Raw genomic sequence first — 19,868 nt, forward strand, 5'->3', positions numbered from 1 at the left:
ATAACTTATGAATTGTTTATTTCTGGAATTTTCCATGTAATACTTTCATATCACAGTTGGCCTGAGATCAAAGGAGACTACTGTGTATTTTTCTATGCCAGTGTATATAAATGTATATGTATATGATTTTCAAAAATGTCTGTAGGGGAAAACATAGCACAAGGGTACCTCAGGCATGACTACAAATTAATTAATTAGCTCCACTTATCACTTAGCATTTACTTTCCCTTTTATTTATTTTGTGGCTCCCTTTTGCCTTCTGTTGCCTGGCAAACTGCTCCAAAAAGCATCAGCATCGCCATCACCTGCAGTACCAATTAGACAATTTTTGCATGCTTTGAAACACTCAATATTTCGGGTATCAAACTTGTTTGGGGTTGCATGCAAAGGAAAAAGAAGGGGCTTATGTACTCTGTGCTCAGCAATGCTTCCTGGGATGTAAGCCTAACTGCTCATGCTCAATTTCGGTGCCTTTCATAAATGCTTCTTGCAATTTCTGGCTCTCTTGCCATTCACTGACCACAAGAGGTCACTCAGTCCACAGTGCTATGGACACATCATCATTACCCCCATCTTCTTGCTTCATCTCTTTTATTTCCTCCTCTCAGTAAAACAAAACAAAACAAAACAAAGCAAAACAAAAAAATCCTCTCCTAGTTTAATGGATGGGAGAAAACAGACAATAGTGAATGGCATGTGTTTAAAAACAAAACAAAAACACACAAAAGATCACATGGTGAGATGTTAGCAGATATTTCTATCCATCTAAAACAATCATAAACAAAACAAAATATACAAAATATTGATTTTCTTTATTGATTGGGAAGTACAAGGACATTATCTCCAATAGAAAGTAAATAACAAAGAAGTGAGCTCTTGATTTTCTTCCTAACTGCCTGCCTGATAATATCCCTGAATTGGAGATACGTAAGATTAAAGGCTATCAAGATGCCTAGAATTTGAAAGACACAATACTGGAAATGAGAGAAGCAAAAAGGTAATGAGGTGAGATGTAGGTAGTGGATAGAGAGGAAATAAGGGGGAGAAAGGAAGAGGAGAGAGAGGAGGAGGAACAAGAGTAAGTGGGTGGGGAGAAAGAATAAGAAAAAGAAAACAAGAGACTAGAGGTACAGAGATGAGGAAGGAATCATGAGGAAAGGAGAAAAGGAGAAAGAAAGAAAGGGAGAGAGGGAGAGGAGAGAAGAAAAGGGGAGAGACAATATTCAAATCTTTTGGGCATGTAGAGAGTATTTCCTTAATCTTTAGCTGAGTATTGATTATTTACTTTTTATTAATTATATTTGTTTGACAGTTTTGTATATAGTACATAATTCATTCCAATTATTTTCTTTATCTCCTTTCTCTTATTTTATGAACACTGCATTTTGTGTGACACTATTCCTTGGGAGACATTAACAAACATCTATAAACCTAAGTAAGGATACCACTGAAGTCCAGCTTGGTGAAGCAATGAGTTTTAGTGTGGCTTCTTACAGGAATGTGGGAGAGAGGTTACTTACAGGAGTCACAATGACTCATAGTCATGTGAATCACCAATAGCCCACCCCAGCCTGAATGACAATGCTTGAAAACTAGAAACCTGGAGTGTATTGCACAATTTGCAGACATCTGAACAGGTTAGTACATGTCCTTACAAGGAAGCTCAGTTGGTCTGAGCCTCTTCCAGGAAGTTTGGCTGGTCTGACTCTTCCAGATATCTGAGCTTGTCTCAAAGTATCTCTCAGCAGGATGTATATATGCAAGGATCCATTGAATCTGGTCAGTTGCAGTGATTCCTGAAGCTATTATTTACTTCCATAAGGTAATGAGTTTCCCTGCAAGATGAAATGTTTCATCTCCCTACAGAACATTCTTGGGTTTCACCACCCCTTAGAATATTCTGTTGTTTCACCTTTCATCCCAAAATCTTAATGAGATTCCCTTATCTCAAGGGAAATTGCTACAAAACACCCCTAGAAAACCCCCATTCCCCGTAAAGGTCTCCTTCCTATGTTCATGTCTGTGATGTTGTTTCATGGCCTACTGAGTTTAACCAGGCCTGTCTACATGACCATTTGGAACTATCGAATGGGGCCTGGTGGGTTCATCAGTGGATACACAATTGAATACAATGACGCCTCCTCTTCCAGCATCTATCAGAAACCAATAGTTCATCAGGGAAGGACTGAATGTTATAAACCCCTCCTTCATCCACAATTGACTGTTTGTTGATAGGTCCAGTCTGTGTAAGCCCAGTGGAGCAAGCAATAGCTTCTGTGAATTCATGTCTGCAATGGCTGTGTCATGCTCACTGGGACAGCATTTCACAGCCATTCTCCCAACCCTCTAGCTCTTACATCAATTCTGCCCATTATTCCTCCATGTTTTCTGAGCCCTCGCTAAGACAGAAGGGTAAAAATACTATACTTAGGGGTGAACACTCTTCCCTCATTCCAGCACCTTGAGAAGCCAGACAAGAGTCTCTACATTTTCCTCCCACTGCTCAATGCAAAGAGAAGCTTCTTTCATTAAGGCTGAAAGTAGTATTTGTCCTATGGGTATAAATATAGATTTTCAGAAGGCAGTTAGGGGCATGTAAATTTAGACAATAGTAGCAAGTTCATTCGCCAGGGCCCATGGTCTTGCCATCCATGAATTTTTACTAGAATTTACAGTACCAAGCATGAATAGTTTCCTATGCAGCTGGTCTCAACTCCGGTCTAAGAGCTGTTGGTTACCTACAAAACAGTTGTGCCACTGTTGCATTAATAGGCACACTGTGCCTGACAAGACAACTGTAAGTTTCTAAGGTTTCTAGTGAAGACTCGTTATGCCATTTATCCCCCAGCAGCCTGCCTGATACCATATGGCACTGTAAAAGTTAGGAGGAAGTTTCCAGCTTAGTTCCAGTTTGATTTCTTTATATCTTGCAATCAACGTGTCTAGTATCTTCAGCAATAGGGGTCTATTAACTAGCTATATAACTAACCAAGGAAAATGGCAAGAGCTAATATTGTTTTCAGGGCCAATAACTCATGAAAAGGTATCTCACAGCTGGCACTAGGATTTTTGTTTAACTACCCATGGAACTACCTAAGCTGGGAGATGGTAGGGTTAGAAAGAAAAAATAGAATTAGAAAGAGCAACTTTCTAAAAGCACTCTCTTGAGCTAAGGAATACTTTGTAGTTCTCCCAGGCACAGTGGAAAATTCCATAATTCTAAGCTATAAGTTTCAGTGCCCACAAACATTAGCTCAGTAGTGGAGAAAAAAAAAGGTCTAGACTAGGACCAAATAAAGTTTAGAAGCAAGCCACAGAAGTGTAACATAAAATCAAATTAATTTAATAATACCCTAAAAATAAACTTTTAAAAATTAAATAAATTTAAAAAATTCATCATTCACCAATGAAATGACATGATGGCTGGTACCCAATAAAATTAGAAGACATTTAAGAGACTGTAAAAATACAACCCATGACAAGGATAAAAGTGAATAAACTAGAAGACACAAAAGAAGCCAATGAGACAATTACTAGGCATAAATATTAAAACATACAACTATTTCCTGTTTTCCCAAAAGGTAGAGAAACATATGAACATGATAAAAAGTTATGTTGAAGAGCCAAGGAAATTTTTAAAAAAAAAATGTGAGATGAAAAATAGCCCTACATGTGAATAATACTAGATTACATATTGCAGCATCATTTAGCTCTCTCTGTAAGACAACTTAAAGCAGACTTAATAAAGAGTTCAATGTGAGAACAGAAAAAATGTTCGAGGCAATAATCACAGAAACCATATGATGACAAATTCATAAATCTTAAAGGCTCAATGAATCACAAGCACAGGAAATATGAAGAAAAATGTATCAAGACATATTTTTAACTGCTTAAAACCAGGGATAAATGGAAGCAACTTAAATGCAGCCAGAGATCACATTATTAAATACACAGAGACACATTACTAACAGAGGGACAAAGATAAGCACAGCAGCACAGTTTTCATGGAAAGCAACACAAGCTACGAGCGTGAGGGGCAACATATTTAAAGAACCAAGAGAAATAAAATGTTAACTTATACCTATGCAAATTATCTTTCAAAATGAGTGTGAAATCAAAATATTTGCAGACAAAAAAAACCTCAAGAATGTATCAACTATCATTCAGCAAATCAAGAAATATCAAGGAGTAATTCAATTCTTCAGATGTGAGCAAAATGGCAGAAAAGATAACTCTAAATAACCAATTCCATGGAAACATTAAAAGAAATAAACAAATAACCAATTTAACACACAAATCTGTCAGAGATAACGTCATCAGAACTCAGGAAATCAGCAAAACCTTTAGCAAAACCAAGTAAACAGTGAAGAAATAGGATCTATTAACATATTCTCTGATTAACACTGGTTTTAAAGACAAGAAGCCATACTGGAAACCTGGTTTGTAACTCCAAGGTAAGCAAAACAGATAGCCACTATTCACAAAGTACTGGAGTACTTTTTATCTACAAAGTCAATGTGTTAGAACCTGGAAAGTATCATTTGCCATTTTAAAATTAATACTGAAAGTTAGATAACAAAGTGATGAGTTTCAGCATGGTATCTCCATATACATGGGTCATTATACCATGTTCAAATTCATCCCCTTCTCAAATTGCCTTCTGTTACAGCTCTTTTCTGCCCTAATGGTTCACTTCATTTCCCCTGCCCTAATTCATCCTTAAGCTTTTATGTGGCTTATTTTCATTTATTAAGATCTTTTCACTGCCTCTCATGTCCCACCTTGTGTTTGCATCCCAAAGACACACATATAAGTACACATATACACATACACACTATGTATACTGTACCATATTTTCTTTACGCACTCATCTGTCTATGAACATCCAGACTTGTTCCATTTGCTGCTTATTAGGAATAGTGTATTAATAAACAGAGACATGCAAGCATCTCTCTTGTAAGTTGACTTAGAGTCCTTGGGTATAGATCCAAGAATAATACAGTTGGGTCAGATGCAAGAATAATACAGTTGGGTCATATGGTTATTGTATTTTTTGTTTTTAAGAAATGTCCATATCTAATGACTTCATAAGCTTACATTCTCACAAGCAGTGTCTAAGGACGACTCTTCCCTCAAATTTTCTCCAGCATTTGTTGTTACCTATTTACTTGATGATAACTATCCTGCCTGGAAGGAGAATCTCAATAAAGATTTAAATTTCATTTCTCTGATGGTTGAAGACATTGAATATTTCTTTATATATGCATTGGCCATTGTATTCTTTTTTGGAGAACTGTCCACTTAGTTAACTGACCCATTTGTTGATAGAATGATTGCCTTTCTTTGGTGTTTGATGTTTACAGTTCTTTACATATTCCAGACAATAATTCTACCTGATGTGTAGTTGGCAAAGATCCTTTTCCATTCTGTGAACTGTCTCTTCATTTTGGGAATTGTTTTCTTGGCTGTAGAGAAGCTTTTTAATTTCATGTAGTCCTGTATGTCAACTCTTGGGCTTATTTCCCATGCTGTTGGCATCCTTTCCAAAAAAAAAAAAAAAAAAAAAAAAAAAAAATCTTTGCCTATTTCTGTATCTTCAAGTGTTTTGCCCATTTTCCTCTAGCAGCTTCAATCTTAGGGCTTACATTAGGGTATTTTATCCATAATTCTTTTGTTCTTCTTATTCCACCATCCTATGTTATTTGGGGTTAAGTTTTTTATTTTTACTACTACAATTTTTAGTCCTTTAAAATATTTTATACCATGTTGTAATGATTTTAATGGTTATTCTAGACCAGTGGTTATTCTAGACCAATTTTCATTGCTACTTCATAACTTTAATTTTGCTACTGTTATGGATCATAATGTAAATATCTGTGTTTCTCAATGGTTTTAGGTGACCTCTATGAAAGGGTCATTCAACCCACACAAGGATTACGACCCACAGATTGAGAAAGACTATTTTAGATCATTGGTTCTTAGACATGGTTGATTTTGCCACCCCATTTGGCTTCCGACAATATCTGCAGATACTTTTTGTACTCTTATGGGGTAGTACTATTGGCATCTACTAAAAAGAGGTTAGGGACACTTCTAGCTACTCAGAGAACAGACATAAAGGACAAAGAATTACTCTCTATCAAAGCTAATAGTGATACTGTTGAGATTTAGAAATTATGATTCTTAACTTCAGTTCCTCTTAAATTCATACCTTCCCATTTCATAAATAAAAATCAATAAAAGTCCCATTATCTGCTCCTGTCTAGTGTCCTATTCATTTCTACACATAACTCCAGAGTCATTGCTATAGTTACTTTAAATAATAGAACAAACATCAGTTACAGGTGCCCACATACTTGTCTTTCCGGTGCTCTTCAATGCCTCCTATAATCCTATCTTCCCAATAGTGTCATTTTTTTTCAGACTAAAGTAGTGTTTTTATTGGCAGTTCTTTCTCTCGACTTTTTTATTTCCAAAAGATTTTTGGGGTTCCACAGCTCCTAGCAGAATGACAAACTTGTCTGTTTCTCACAATGCAAACATACAACTGACCGTTTTCAATATTTGTTTTTACCTCACAAGAGTTTCTAATTAAAGAGGAAGATATGAAACTCCCAGTCAAACCATAACTAAATGCAATTAATTTATTTTTATTCTGTTTGGGATTAAAATAATTCAGGAGTGAAGTTCTGTGCCCCCCCCCCAATGGAGAACAGTAATAGCTGCTTACAGAGTTTTACAAAATAATACGAGAGATGTTTCTTGCTCTGATAAAGTTTATACATGTACAACAAACATCGCATGGTTTATGTGTAGAAACAACATGTGGGAGTCATTTCTTTTGTCATGGGTCCTAGAAATTAATGTCAAGCCTTCAGTATTTATCCTTAATCCATTGAAGTATCTCGTCAGCCTTTACCATATTTTCTTTATCTATATGTCAATTAGTATCTACCTCACTTGATTTCATCTCTTAGCTTGTGTGTGAAGGTGCCATAGTGAACACTGCAGTCTTTCCCACAATTTAATTGATATCCCACTTTATATCTATTTTATGTTATGTTTATATCTGTCTCATAATATAGTACTATAATTATTAGTTGAGTTGTTGGTTTTTTATTCATCATCTTAAAAATATGACTGCTTTATGCACCATGCTCATAATAGTAAAGCATTTGCAATTTGGATATTCACTCCTACCAGAGATCTTTATTCCTTCCCATATTTTCTTATATATTAGTATCTCTCAGTTTGAAGACTTTCTTGTAGGACAGACATGGTGGGCATACATTAGTGCAGTCATTGTCTGACACCATCTTTATTACTCCTTCATTTCTAAAAGAGCTTTGTTGACTATTGTTTGGATGTTTTTTCTCCAGCATTGTGAAGACCTGATTTAATTCTAATTGCTTGAAAGGTTTCTGCTAAGAATTTTGTTGCCAGGTGAATAAAGACACAGTCATAGGAACTGGGAAGATAAAAAGTGCTTGCACTAGTGCGATTATGAATTTAAAGAATGCTGCTCTCCTGAGCTTTGATACTGCAGATAATGCTGATAAAATTATCCATGGCTTGAGGTCAGAATTTCCATTTTGGTCAAACCTCAAGAATGGCATATACAGCTTGATCATGCTAGCCCTTTTTGTCCTGGAAATACTTTTATTCCTGCCCATCATGTTAAAGCTTCTTAAACATGTTGGCAGCCAAAGTATATGACTTGAAAGTGAAAATGGACCCCCCCCCCGACCGAGTTATTAATTTAACACCCTGGCAAGTCAAGGACTGGTAAGATTCTACACAGAGCCTTACCAAACTAAGACAAGAAGTGCATTGCTTTTGATAATGCATATTCCACAACCCGGAAGGAAGGCATTCTTATCAGAATGGCCTAAGACAGGATCAGTCTTGTTTATGCAATAAAAAAGGGGGAGAGGTGGAAAGCTTTTGGAACTTCCTGGCAGGAATCTGACATTGGCCAAGGACAAGGAAATGGGCTGCTTGGAAGGAATCTGACACTGGCTAAGGACAAGGAAATGATTTGCAGGCAGGAATCTGACGTTAGGCTAGAACAAAGAAGTAATTTCAGGCAGGAATTTAAATCTTAGGCTAGAACAAAGAAGTAGGCTTCAGGCATGAAAATGACTTTGGGCTAGGACAGGGAAGTAGGCTCAGATACGTAGGTCATCCTGATAAGCCCTTAGAAACTGATCACGGGAGTGTTCACGGAATTTTGTTTATTGCCTTGCTTATTCTTTGACTATATGTGTTTATTGTCTTGCTTCTTCCTTGACTATTTGCATCTATTGTATTGCTAGTTCCTCAACCTAAAACTGACCTAAATACTTGCATGAAATTAAAATGGTATAAAAGCAAAAAGGAGGAGGAGGGATGGGATAGGGGGTTTATGGGGTGGGCGATGGGGAAAGGGGATAACATTTGAAATGTAAATAAATAAAATATCTAATAAAAAAGTGTTTGCTTTGTGAGCCTGATACCAGCACCAGGACTCCTAGGACCTATGGCTGCAGTAGTATAGCTGTCTCTCTACAACATGGGATGCAGAGACAGGACAGTCTGCAGAAGTGCACAGATCACCTATCCTGAAACAAAATGGAAAGATAAGGACCCACTCTGAAAAGTTGTCCTTTGACCTCTACATGAATGTCATGGCACAGAGGCTCACACTTGCATCCAAAAGGATGCTTCTATGTGTTTATTAAAGCCCACTTTTGAGATGTTTCCCATGAGAGTATTTCCAGAGACAATTAGTATGTCAAACAACTAAGAGAGGACAACCAACTTTAAAAACAGGACCATCAACAATGTGAAGAGCTTGGGTCGAACAAATGCTAGAGGAGGAAGTCTGCCAGAGCGAGAATTCTGTCTGCTTCCTGTCCACTATGAAGTGAATAGCTTTGTTCCATCATCTGACTCCCATCATCTGCTTTACCTAGGGTCCAAAAGCAACAGAACCAGCCAACCATGGAATGAAAACTAAATTGTGAGGATCAATACATCTTTCTTTATTTAAACTGTTTATCTTAGGTATTTGTTGTTATGGAAACAAAAGGTTTAGCTTAATACAGTTCTTTCTTCTTGGTAGTTTCAGTTTTCATGGTTGTAGTTATCAGCAGTCAACAATGTCCAAAAATATTAGATGGAAAATCCTGGGAAAAAGTGACTCATATATTTAAACTATATCCTCTTCTGCACATTGTGATGAGATCTCATGACATTCTACTGAATAGAATCCATTCCACTCAGCCCACATCACCCAAGGGATGTGAATTAATCCTTTGTCCAGGATATCCGCATTATAATTTGCTACCCACCAGCTATTCATTTAGTAGTCATCTCAGCTACCAGCTTGTCACACTATTCATGCTTAAGTAAGCTTTACCTTATATAATAATGGCTCCAAAGTACAGTCCATAAACTATGGAGGCATGTGTTATTGTTGGTAGTATATGGCAAGGAGAAAACAAAATCAAAATGCAGTAGATAAGGGATTGGTACCATCCAGTGACTATTTTACTAAAACAAATATTGTAGACAAAGAATATTAGTTCTTGGGGCAATAAATATATTTCCTAGTCTTTTAATGGTAAAACTTGGTATGCATATACAGATTTCTTTGAGAAAAGTTCTAATTTGTAGCATAGGCTAGCTTGTAACTCAACACATAGTTTAAGCTTCCTGCTTGAACTATACCACTTATCTGGATCAGATTTTTAAAATTTAAATTTTAGGCAGTACTGGGGATTGAACCTAGGACCTCATGCATGTTCAACAAGTGTAATACTCCTGAGTTATCTCCAGCTGTAGAGACTGGTGGTTTGAATGAGATTAGCCACTACAGGCTCATATGTTTGAATACCTGATCCCTACTTGGTGAACCTATTTGGAAAGGATTAGGAGGTGTGGCCTTATTTGAGGATGTGCTTCACTGGGGATAGATAGGCTTTGAGGTTTCAAAAAGACTCACTCCATTTAAAGTGTGCTTCTTTGCTTCCTGTTTATGACTTAAAATGTGAGATCTCAGCTACTTCTTCAGTGCCAAACCTGCCTGCCTGCTGTCATGATCCCTGCGGTAACGGTGAGGGACTTGCATCTTTCTACAACTATAGCTGCAAACAAATCATTTCCTTCTACGGGTCACCTTGCTTAGGGAGCTTACCACAATAATAGGAAAGTAACTAATAAAAAGATTTTAATTTAGTGGCTTGGGCTCACCTATGAGAAGCAAAAGAGAAATACAGTGGCTTTGGGTTTTCAGCAGCAATGAGAGACCACACAACACTTACACTAGTTAATGAAATGATTCTCTTTCCAAATCTATTTCATTAAAAATTAGTTTTATTTTTAAAAATTCACACATTAAATTCATTCTTTTGGTGTATAATTCTCTGAGTTTTAACAAACACATAGACATTGTAACTATAAATAACACACAGAAAGTTCCTATTATTAAAAAAAATCCCTTGTGCCAATACTTGGTGTCTACTGCTTTTTTCTGCTTTACTGTTTCATCCTTTCCAGAAAACACAGAAATGAAATATAACAGTAAGCAGCCATTTGAGTCTGGCTTCTTCTACTTAGCAAACTATAAGATTTATCCAAGTTGTTGCATATATGGTTCCTTAGTTTTTTATTGCTGAGTAGAATTTGGTTGTCTGGTTACACCAGTTTCTGTATCTCTGCACCAGTTGAAAGGTATCGTCTACTAGATTTTCTCCATTTTTAAGTGGTCTGCAGGTCTAGTAAAGACGAGGTAAGGTTTCCCACCTGAGAGGAAGCAGTCCCTTCTGAGAAACCTGGCTGAGAAGTGTATTCCAGGGTAACATGTGCAAGAAGCTGTAACCAGGATCCTTCCCTTCTCATCCCTTAAACTCTATGAAAAATTGGAGCATTCATCATGTGAGCAATATAGCAAATGAATAGAAGTTTGTCCTGAGTAAAGTCAGAAATCCTCAGAGTAGGTCTGACGAACATTTTGGAAGCCAAGTGTTTGTAAGAATATTTAAAAATATTCTTTAATTAAAAACTAGTGAAAAAGGTAAAAATTACTCCAAATCATACCACCTAAAAATGTTTACAAGGTGGAGGTGTTTTTTTTAGCTTGTACAGAGCCACTTGCAGAAGGTAAGCCTGTTATATACATTTCCTATTTCATTCCTATATTTGTTTTGATATTTATTATCTCTACAAAGCTATACACATGAACTAATTACTTAAAATATGTTACATACATCTTATACATACATACATGTATCTTAGTTTATAACAATATAAAATATTGGATATGAGTACAGGTCACAATATTATTCATAGATCTAGTCTACTGTTTTAATGGCTTCAGATACCCTACTAAATGGATGTGCCCTAAGTTATATGTCACTCATGTTGACAGGTAGACATTCAGACAATGTCCAAGTTCCTATGTTTTTGAGTTTTACTGAGATTTAACTCACATACCATGACATTCACCTACTTGGTATATTCATCATTATACAAACACTGATGAAATTTAAGAACATTTTATCTACTTGCAAAGAAGTCCTATACACTCTAGTTTTCCCTGCCTACCATTTATCAGTACATATATATGTATTTTTAAAACCAACTCTGTATTTGACATAGATATAAATTGTACAATTTGTCATCATCAGTGACTGATTTCTTTCCCTGAACATACTCTCAGGGTACTCCCATGTTATAGTACTATATCTCAGAAGTGTTCCCTATTTTTTTTAATAAAACATCTTGTAAAGAAATTGGATTACTGTTTTATTAAACATTTAGTAGTATTCTAGAATTCAAATCAAAAGCAACTTAAGTATCAGTATTGTTGTGGCTTATCTGTCTTGTTACTTATTTAGCCTATTTGTTATGAGGTCTATTCTGGCTTCCTATATTTGGTTCTTGGTACTTTATCTTTTTAGAAATTTGTTCATTTTTAGTAGGTTAATTTATTGACACATGAGTATAATAGTATTCCCTCATATACCTTTTATTTTTCATAGGCCAGCAGCAGTATTCCCTCCTTTATTTCTCCTTCTAATGATTATATTCTACCTTTCCCTGCTAGATGTAGCAAAAGGCTTGCCAATTTCTTGCTTGAATTCATTGCATTTTCTCTATTGTATTCTACTCTCATGCATTTTGCATGTTTTCTCATTTTTGTTTGTTCTAGGTATAGTTTGCTATTATTTTCCTGTGGCTTAAGATATAAACTGAATTACTGTTACATAATCTTTCTTCTCATTTAATAGGCTTGTCTCTAAACATGCCCTATATAGGCAAAAGTAGCTAAAAACTACCCAGTGTGGATGCTGAGGATCAAACTCAGGTCCTCTGCAAGAGCACTAAGTACTCTTATGCAGAGCCATTTCTCCAGCTTCTTCTCTGCTTCTTTATTGACCTACTTGGTATTTAAGTGTCACTAATTTTCACTTATTTATGAGTTTCCCAATTTATTGTTACTGATTTGTAACCTCCTTCCAAGTGGAAGAGAACATGTTTGACATTACATTAGTGTATTTGTATTTATTAAGGCCTGTTTTGTGGTTCAGCTCATGATCTAGCCTAAAGATGTTTCATATACATGGGATGAAAATATATATTCTAGTGTAGGGTAGAATGTTCTATGGCTGTCTTTCAGATATATCTAGTGCCCAGTGTTGACACTGGCTACTTCCTTGTATATCATCTGTGTAGCACTACTTGTATTAGGAAGGAGGTACTGAGTATCCATCCAGTTTGGAACATGTCTGTTTCTCCTTTCATTCTTTACGTTGTTACCTTGTTTCAGGTTATTTGGGGGCCCTGGAGTTATGAAAATACGTGATTAAAATTTCCACATCTTCAAACACTGACCTTTTAAACTAAAAGTAGATCTTTATGTCTAGTATTTTTGTTTCCTTTTCCTCATGCTTCAGGGTATGACAGCCATGCAGACTCTTTCTACACATCCCAGGCATCCCAGGGCTAACAGCACAGTGGAATTACCAATATAATTCTCTTCCTTTTAGGAAGTTGAATTAATTTACATCCTTTTGTTTTATTTGTTCCTATGGATTTATACTATTTTTAAAGAAACTATAGCATTATTTCCTACCTTTTTTGCCCTGTTATTGGCAGGTTCTAGGGTCTCAACTCAGGTTCTGTTGGTTCCTGTTTGGTGGCAAGTGCCTTTACTCTCTGAGCCATTTTACTTGAGCTTTTGCAGTATTTTCATGCTTCTTTCTCCATTTTTGAATGGAATTATTATATATTGTTCCATGTACTTGTGGAGTTCCCTACAGTTCCTTTATTTTTTCCTCTTGTTCCTTATCTTGGATAATACTATCTCATTTAACCCCTACTCAGGGAGGTAAGAAGCAATGCTACTGTATGGATAAGATAGATGAGGCTTAGATTAAGTAACTTTCTAAGCTCATGGTGGTAACCATGGGTGACTTTGAGGGTCCCAGGTCTGACTCCAAAGCTGGTTATACCATCTAAACCACAGTAGGATCCTATTCTTCAACAACTATGAACAAATCACTAGGGGACTTGAGGCAGGCTGCCTTTCTTCTAAAGAACTTTCTTTCCTTGTCCCTTTAGTATATAGGCTAGTTCATTCCTCTTGAAAGTTCATATATCTAATATTTAACATATATTAGGCAGGTACTCCATGTTTAATGTATATTGTTCTAAATTCAATAGTATCATAATTACCAATATTTTGGTGTAAAAGATGTCATAATAACACATATGTTTTTGAGGACTCTGAAAACTTAGTGTGAAAGCAATCATTAAATAAGTTGATAAATTTATGAATCTACCTAATGAAACTGTTGAAAGTTCTGCCAAAACACAGTTTGAGTTCTAGTAAATAAATATTTTAACACTGGGTTAGTTTTAAAACTTTGTATACAAGAAACAGTCCTCAAAAAAGTCTTATCTCTAGGACTAAACACTGAAGGCTACAAAATTCTTAAAGAATTTTTGGAATCTTCAGGAACATTCCTATGCAATATATCCTGAGAACTAAAGGTTTTCACATGATTTTAATCCTCAGGGTATTATCTGCCATATATAGTGTTTCATTATTATCTTTAACACTTATTATATTGTCAATTTTATATAATCCTTTCCAATACTACACAGTATTTAATTATAGAAAATATTTTTGTCAATTCTCTCCAAATGCTGAGAGTCACTGTCCTAATTTCTGTCTTTCTTATATCTCCTCTTCAATTTTCAATGAAGTTTTATGAATATACATATCCTTGAACTAAGATTATGATTAAAAATCATCTGAGTGTGTGTTTACATACATACATATATCCAAATGTGCATGTACATGTGTGTAGATAGGGACTTCTAGCTGCCATTGACTTCTGCTCTGCCATCTGGAGCAGATGTCAGAAGGGAAGCATGCTGAGCAGCTGACTGTTGCTTTTTGCTCTTTGCAAACTCTATCACCAATATTTTCCCATAGAGTTTATATCCATTAATTTGGTGCAGTGCTTGCCATGCTATGTCTTTATCTGGAAAAAAATAAGAAAAATGCATCAAATTATATAGAGCTAATCACTCAATTATATTACAGGTTTAATTTGGATTTGTATGCTCTAAAAATCATACTGATGCTTGATGTTTTTGTCTTGCCTGCAACCCCCAATTTGTATAAGTTAGCAAGATTAAATTAATGGGTAATAATAGTGACAAAAGACTCTCAAAATATATATTTGATTCAAAGATATATTAGATATAAGGATACATAGGGCGTATATTTAAATCATATAAGTTAAACCTAACTATAAACATGCTTTTACCTTAGATATAAATATGAGATGCAAATTTTTTAAAATTGTTACAGAAATAAAAGAAGTTACCACACTATTGAACACATTTAGCTACTCTTTTTCTTTTAGAAAGTAGTTGTGGGATCCTTATGGGGATAATGATACTTATAAGTAAAAAGTGCCATTAGACTGAGATTACTTTGTCTCAGATATATACCAAATTTTCACGTGTGTACCATAGCTATTAGGATTAGCAAAATAGGTACAAACTAAGAAGTATAAAGCTGGGGCTGGGGAGATGGTCCTATAAGTAAAGGGCTTGCTCTATAAGCATGAGAACTTGAGCTTGGATCCCTGGTACCCATATCCAATTCCAGGTTTGGAAGCACGCAGTAGTGACCCTAGAGCTAGGGAGATAGTTCCTGTAGCTCACTGACCAGCCAGCTGAGCCACATCCATGAGCTCTAAGTTCAGTGAGAAAATTAAGGTGGAAGAGCAGCTGAGGAAGACACACTGTAGGTTAGCCTGGAGCCACCACATGCATGCATACACATGTGCACACACACCAACATATGCACACATAGACTTTATAAACATGTACACATACAAATATAAAGCCTTTGTATTGTGTATCTTTTGATTAGGAGATATATATATATATATATATATATATATAATATGCCTACATGAAATATATTTTCAAATTTAATAGAAATTCTCCCTTCAAAAGACTGAAAACCACTGGTACAATGAATCTAAAAACCTTCAATCAGATAGAAAAGACAGTACAAGGTTATAGGAAAGCAAGGGGAAGGAGATCAGCAATTCTCATGTGTAAAATCACTTGCTCACATAAAAGTTAGCAGAGTATTACAATCATAGTTTAGAGGCAATTGAAGGGATAGCTCTTATCTGGCTTCTTCATGCAAAAGACATACTGGCTAGCTTACAACTAAGATCAAAATTACTGAAAGTTTCTTGTACTCAGATTAGAGCACAAGCCATGTACTGACATGCAAGTGATATTTGGAAGAATGCATTATCTTCCAATAATTAAGAATTGGCAATAACTTAATTAACTTAAAATCACTTAATCCTAAGAAATTGGACATGAGACAAAAATATGTCTTCTCATCACAATACCAACACACTAACTGTGAATAATTTTATTGTAATACAGAGTAGAAGTAGTACTGTCAAGAGAAAGAAAGAAATATTGGTAGGGTAGGAAGGAAATGTCAAAAATGGGAAAACTGAGGATACTAGGGTAAGATGGTTGTGTAGCATCCATAGGAAAGAGGAAGCAAGCACAGGAAGGAGGACCAAGGAATACTGGAAATATATTTTCCTAACTGGCCCCGTTCCTTGTACCCATGTACGAAGGCTCTGTCTAATTTGGTGAGATAACAGGTAGTTTCACATGTACTGATGCTACAATAGAGTGACTACCTATATGAAGTTACTCACTGGGAAAGGTGATGAAAGCCTGTCCCCTCATGCGTCCAGTCATCATTTGGAACTGAATGGGTGGTCCTTTTTTCTCCTGGAATCGAGCGAATAATGAGATAAGGTCTCTTTCTTTCACCCGAGGGCTAAGGTTCTTCAGATATAGCACCTAATACAAATTGAGAAGTGACAAAAATAATCACATGAGGAAAACAACCCTTTATTATGGCTTGAATTACTTTCAGATAAAGATGGAAGATTGAACAGTCATCTAATGGTATTGTCTCCAGAAAACTCTAAAGCTACAAGGCCTAAAACCAACAAGGTTAGAAAGAAGCGAGAAAGAAGGCAATATCAACAATATTCTGGAAGATACAAAAATCAATGGATGAGTAGGAACTAAATACACCAAAGACAACTCAATAGCAAATCCATAGGATGGGAAATCCAAGAACACGTGCAATCTTCTCTTAAAATCTTCATAAATCAGGAGTGAGCTAGGGAGGTGGCTCTATGGATAAAAGTGCTTGCTGCACAGACTTGAAAGCTTGATTTTAAATTGCTGCTAACCCATGTAAAAAGCTAGGTGGATCCCCAGAGTTTGCTGGCTAGCCAATCAAGCCAGTTGATGATTTCTGAACTCAGTGAGAGCCAGTCTCAAAAAGTAAAAGGTAAAGAGCAACAGAGAAAGATACAACATTGACCTCTGACCTCTATGAATGTACACACACACACACACACACACACACTAAACAAATAAGTAAAAATTCAGAAGTCGGCACAGTGGTAAAAGCCTGTAACTCTACCAACTAGGAAGGCTAAGTTGGGACAAGAATCCAGGTCTGGGCAACATAGTGATATCTTGTCCAAAAATTAAATAAATATATAAAATACAAAAACAAGAAAAAATGCATCTACAAACAGTTCAAGAATTGATAGCTTTGGGGGGCTCTGGAAGTAGATGTTATTAAATAATGTTGAAATGAGGATGGTAAGTTGAAGGCAATTGCAAAATAAATTAGATTATTAACACCTCTGCAATTATAGTACTGGGTGAGGGCAACTCACCAATCCTGGTTGAATATGAAGGTTAATTGTCAGAAAACATGGAATGTCTTATATAGCTGAGGTCAAGAGCAGTGTTTTTGAAAACAAGGAGATTGAAAAAATGCATATTAAATATTGGGAACACACATGATCTGACTACGATTCTTCCACTAGAACCCTGGTTGTTTCTTTGTAAGAAAGCATAGGGGCAGTCTGCTCTAGGGGCACTAAGCTTCATGAAAGACAAACATACTGATTTGGAGTAGAGAAGTCCTCCAACAAATGATCTAGCCAGATCATCTGGTTCCTTGTTATTACTGTTTTCCTATTGTCATTCAGAGATAGAGTCTCACTATATACCCCAGGCTGGCCTAGAACTCACAATCCTCCTGCGTTAGCCTCCTAAATGTTGAGATTATAAAACATCATCGTGGATTCAAAGTACACAAAGGTCATGATTTCAGGGCTTTGGAACAACTTTGCATTCCTTAGTCAGAAATAAGGACAAGGATAATCAGGCACAGGAAAAAGGCTTCTAATGTAAAAGATAGAAGACAGAGGCAAAAAGGCAAATGAGAGAAAACAGAGACCATGAAGAAAACAAATAAAAATAACAAAAAACTAACCCGTAACTAATACTCTTGGGAAAATATTCTATCAATTAGTAATAGAATGCTATTGAAATTTTAATAGAACAAAATAATACCTATAATAATATTATAATAATAATGTTATTTAACTTACATATCATCAGCTTAAAACATCATTTTATTTATAGTAATCACAAAGAAGATACATAGAGGAAACTGAAAAATAAGAAAATGTCCACTGACAAGTGGATAAAGAAAAGATAGCATATAAATAGACTAGAATATTAATCTTTAAAAGGAAAAATCCTATGGTGAATGAGATTTTCTGGAAAAAAAACATGTGTTACATTGAACCCTATGAAAGGCTGAAAACTAATTAGAACTTTAATGACTGTGGAAAGTTCAGGATAACACAGCTTGGGGCCTAATTATAATTAATTACCTTGGGCTATCTTTAGCCACCCCAAATATCCATTCCTTGCCCACCACTGTCTGACCCAACACACTTGTGATTAACAAGTGAAATCTTTGAGATGTATTAACAGATCACTAGCTTCTACCCATGAAAACTCTAAGAATGTCATCAGACAGCATATGAAGCCTAGAGCAGAAATATCTTCAGTTTGCTGTAATCCACCTACCTGATGAATCCATCAGTGTACAAAATTATCTTGATTTATGATTTTTCTTTGTTTTTCTGTTATTTCATGAAATTGTTACCATGCTGCAACATAGATTGTGAGGTAACCTGAATCTGTGTTGCCAGGCCATAGTCACTGATATTTGGCTCAAGAATAAACTGTCTTATTCTTTTTTGAGGTAAAAATTGTGTATTTTTTTCATTAACACTATTATATGCTATGACACAAATAAAATCCTAGGGGCATATGTTAAGTGACAGGGGGACAAATATTATGTTATTTTACTTAGACAAACATTTAAATAGTCCAAATCATTGAAGCTAAAAGTATAACAGTAGTAAGTTATCATAAGTTATTGGAGCTGGAAAGGGAAACTGAGAGAATTGCTTCAGTCATGGAAGATAAGAAGCCTACAAGCCTGCTATACAACACCAAGCTAAAGCCTGCAATAGTGCTTTAGATACTTACATTTTTTAGGAAGGAAAATTCAATGTATTCTTTAAACATAATACAAAAAGAATGAGAAAGAAAAACAGAAACATTTAAAATATTTTTAGCTTAAACTAAAGAGTAATTTTATAAAAAGTTAGAAAAGAATTCACATTAGAATAAAAAAGATGACAGATAGGAAAAGACTCATAGAATCACTGAAATACATGAAAAACTACATTAAAGATTATTAAAGTTACTAAGCAGTAGAGTCTTTGGCTCTAACACTTAACCACAGAAAAGCATGTGAGGCTAAGAGTAGGCCCAATGCCCAGAATCCATTTGTAGCCATCCTTTTAAAAAGCCTTGTAAATTTGACTTTATTTTTTAGAACAATTTTAGATTTACAGAAAAATGGAGAGTAACATGTCTTTATTCTCCATATCTAGGTTCTGACATTTTTGATCTTACATTAGTATGTTATATTCATTATAATTAATGAATTACTGTTGTTACATTATTAACAGGAGTCCATTGTTTATTTAGATTTCCTAAGTTGCTACCTAATGTTATTTTTCTGTTTAAGATATCATCTAGATTACTGGATTTCTTTCAATTACCATGTAACTTTAAGCTTCTTTTGACAATTTTTTAGATTATGCTCATTTTTCATGATCTTGAAAATTTTCAGAATACTGGTCAGATTTTTTAATAGGATAACTCAATACTAGAATTTTTCTGCTGATTTTTTTTAACGTTAGATTGCAGCAATGAATTATCGGGAATAAAACTACACCAGAAGAGTTCAGCTTTGGTCACACTGTATCAAGCAGAAATACTAATTAGCACTGATTTATGACTGGTGATATTAGCTTTTACCACCTGACTGAGGTAGTGTTGAACAGATGTCTCCATAACTTGCT

At 35.4% G+C, this 19,868-nt stretch overlaps 1 protein-coding gene across 4 annotated transcripts in view; it reads right to left on the minus strand.

The window, feature by feature from the left end:
* Rbm41 (RNA binding motif protein 41) overlaps nt 1-19,868 on the minus strand; it is a 77,502-nt gene that overhangs the window by 21,600 nt on the left and 36,034 nt on the right. For 2 of the 4 annotated variants that reach the window (XM_034486066.3, XM_034486067.2), the window contains 2 exons: nt 16,260-16,407; nt 9,000-14,534 (listed from right to left, as the gene is read on the minus strand). In XM_034486066.3, the coding sequence (XP_034341957.1) occupies nt 14,368-14,534; nt 16,260-16,407 (315 nt within the window). In that variant the 3' untranslated portion in view covers nt 9,000-14,367. Of the gene's footprint in view, nt 1-8,999; nt 14,535-16,259; nt 16,408-19,868 lie in introns of those variants that run through there. The other 2 variants (XR_013106042.1, XR_013106043.1) reach the window with 1 other exon arrangement.

Source organism: Arvicanthis niloticus, chromosome X (genome assembly GCF_011762505.2).
Source record: "Arvicanthis niloticus isolate mArvNil1 chromosome X, mArvNil1.pat.X, whole genome shotgun sequence".
Classification (NCBI taxonomy): Eukaryota; Metazoa; Chordata; class Mammalia; order Rodentia; family Muridae; genus Arvicanthis; species Arvicanthis niloticus.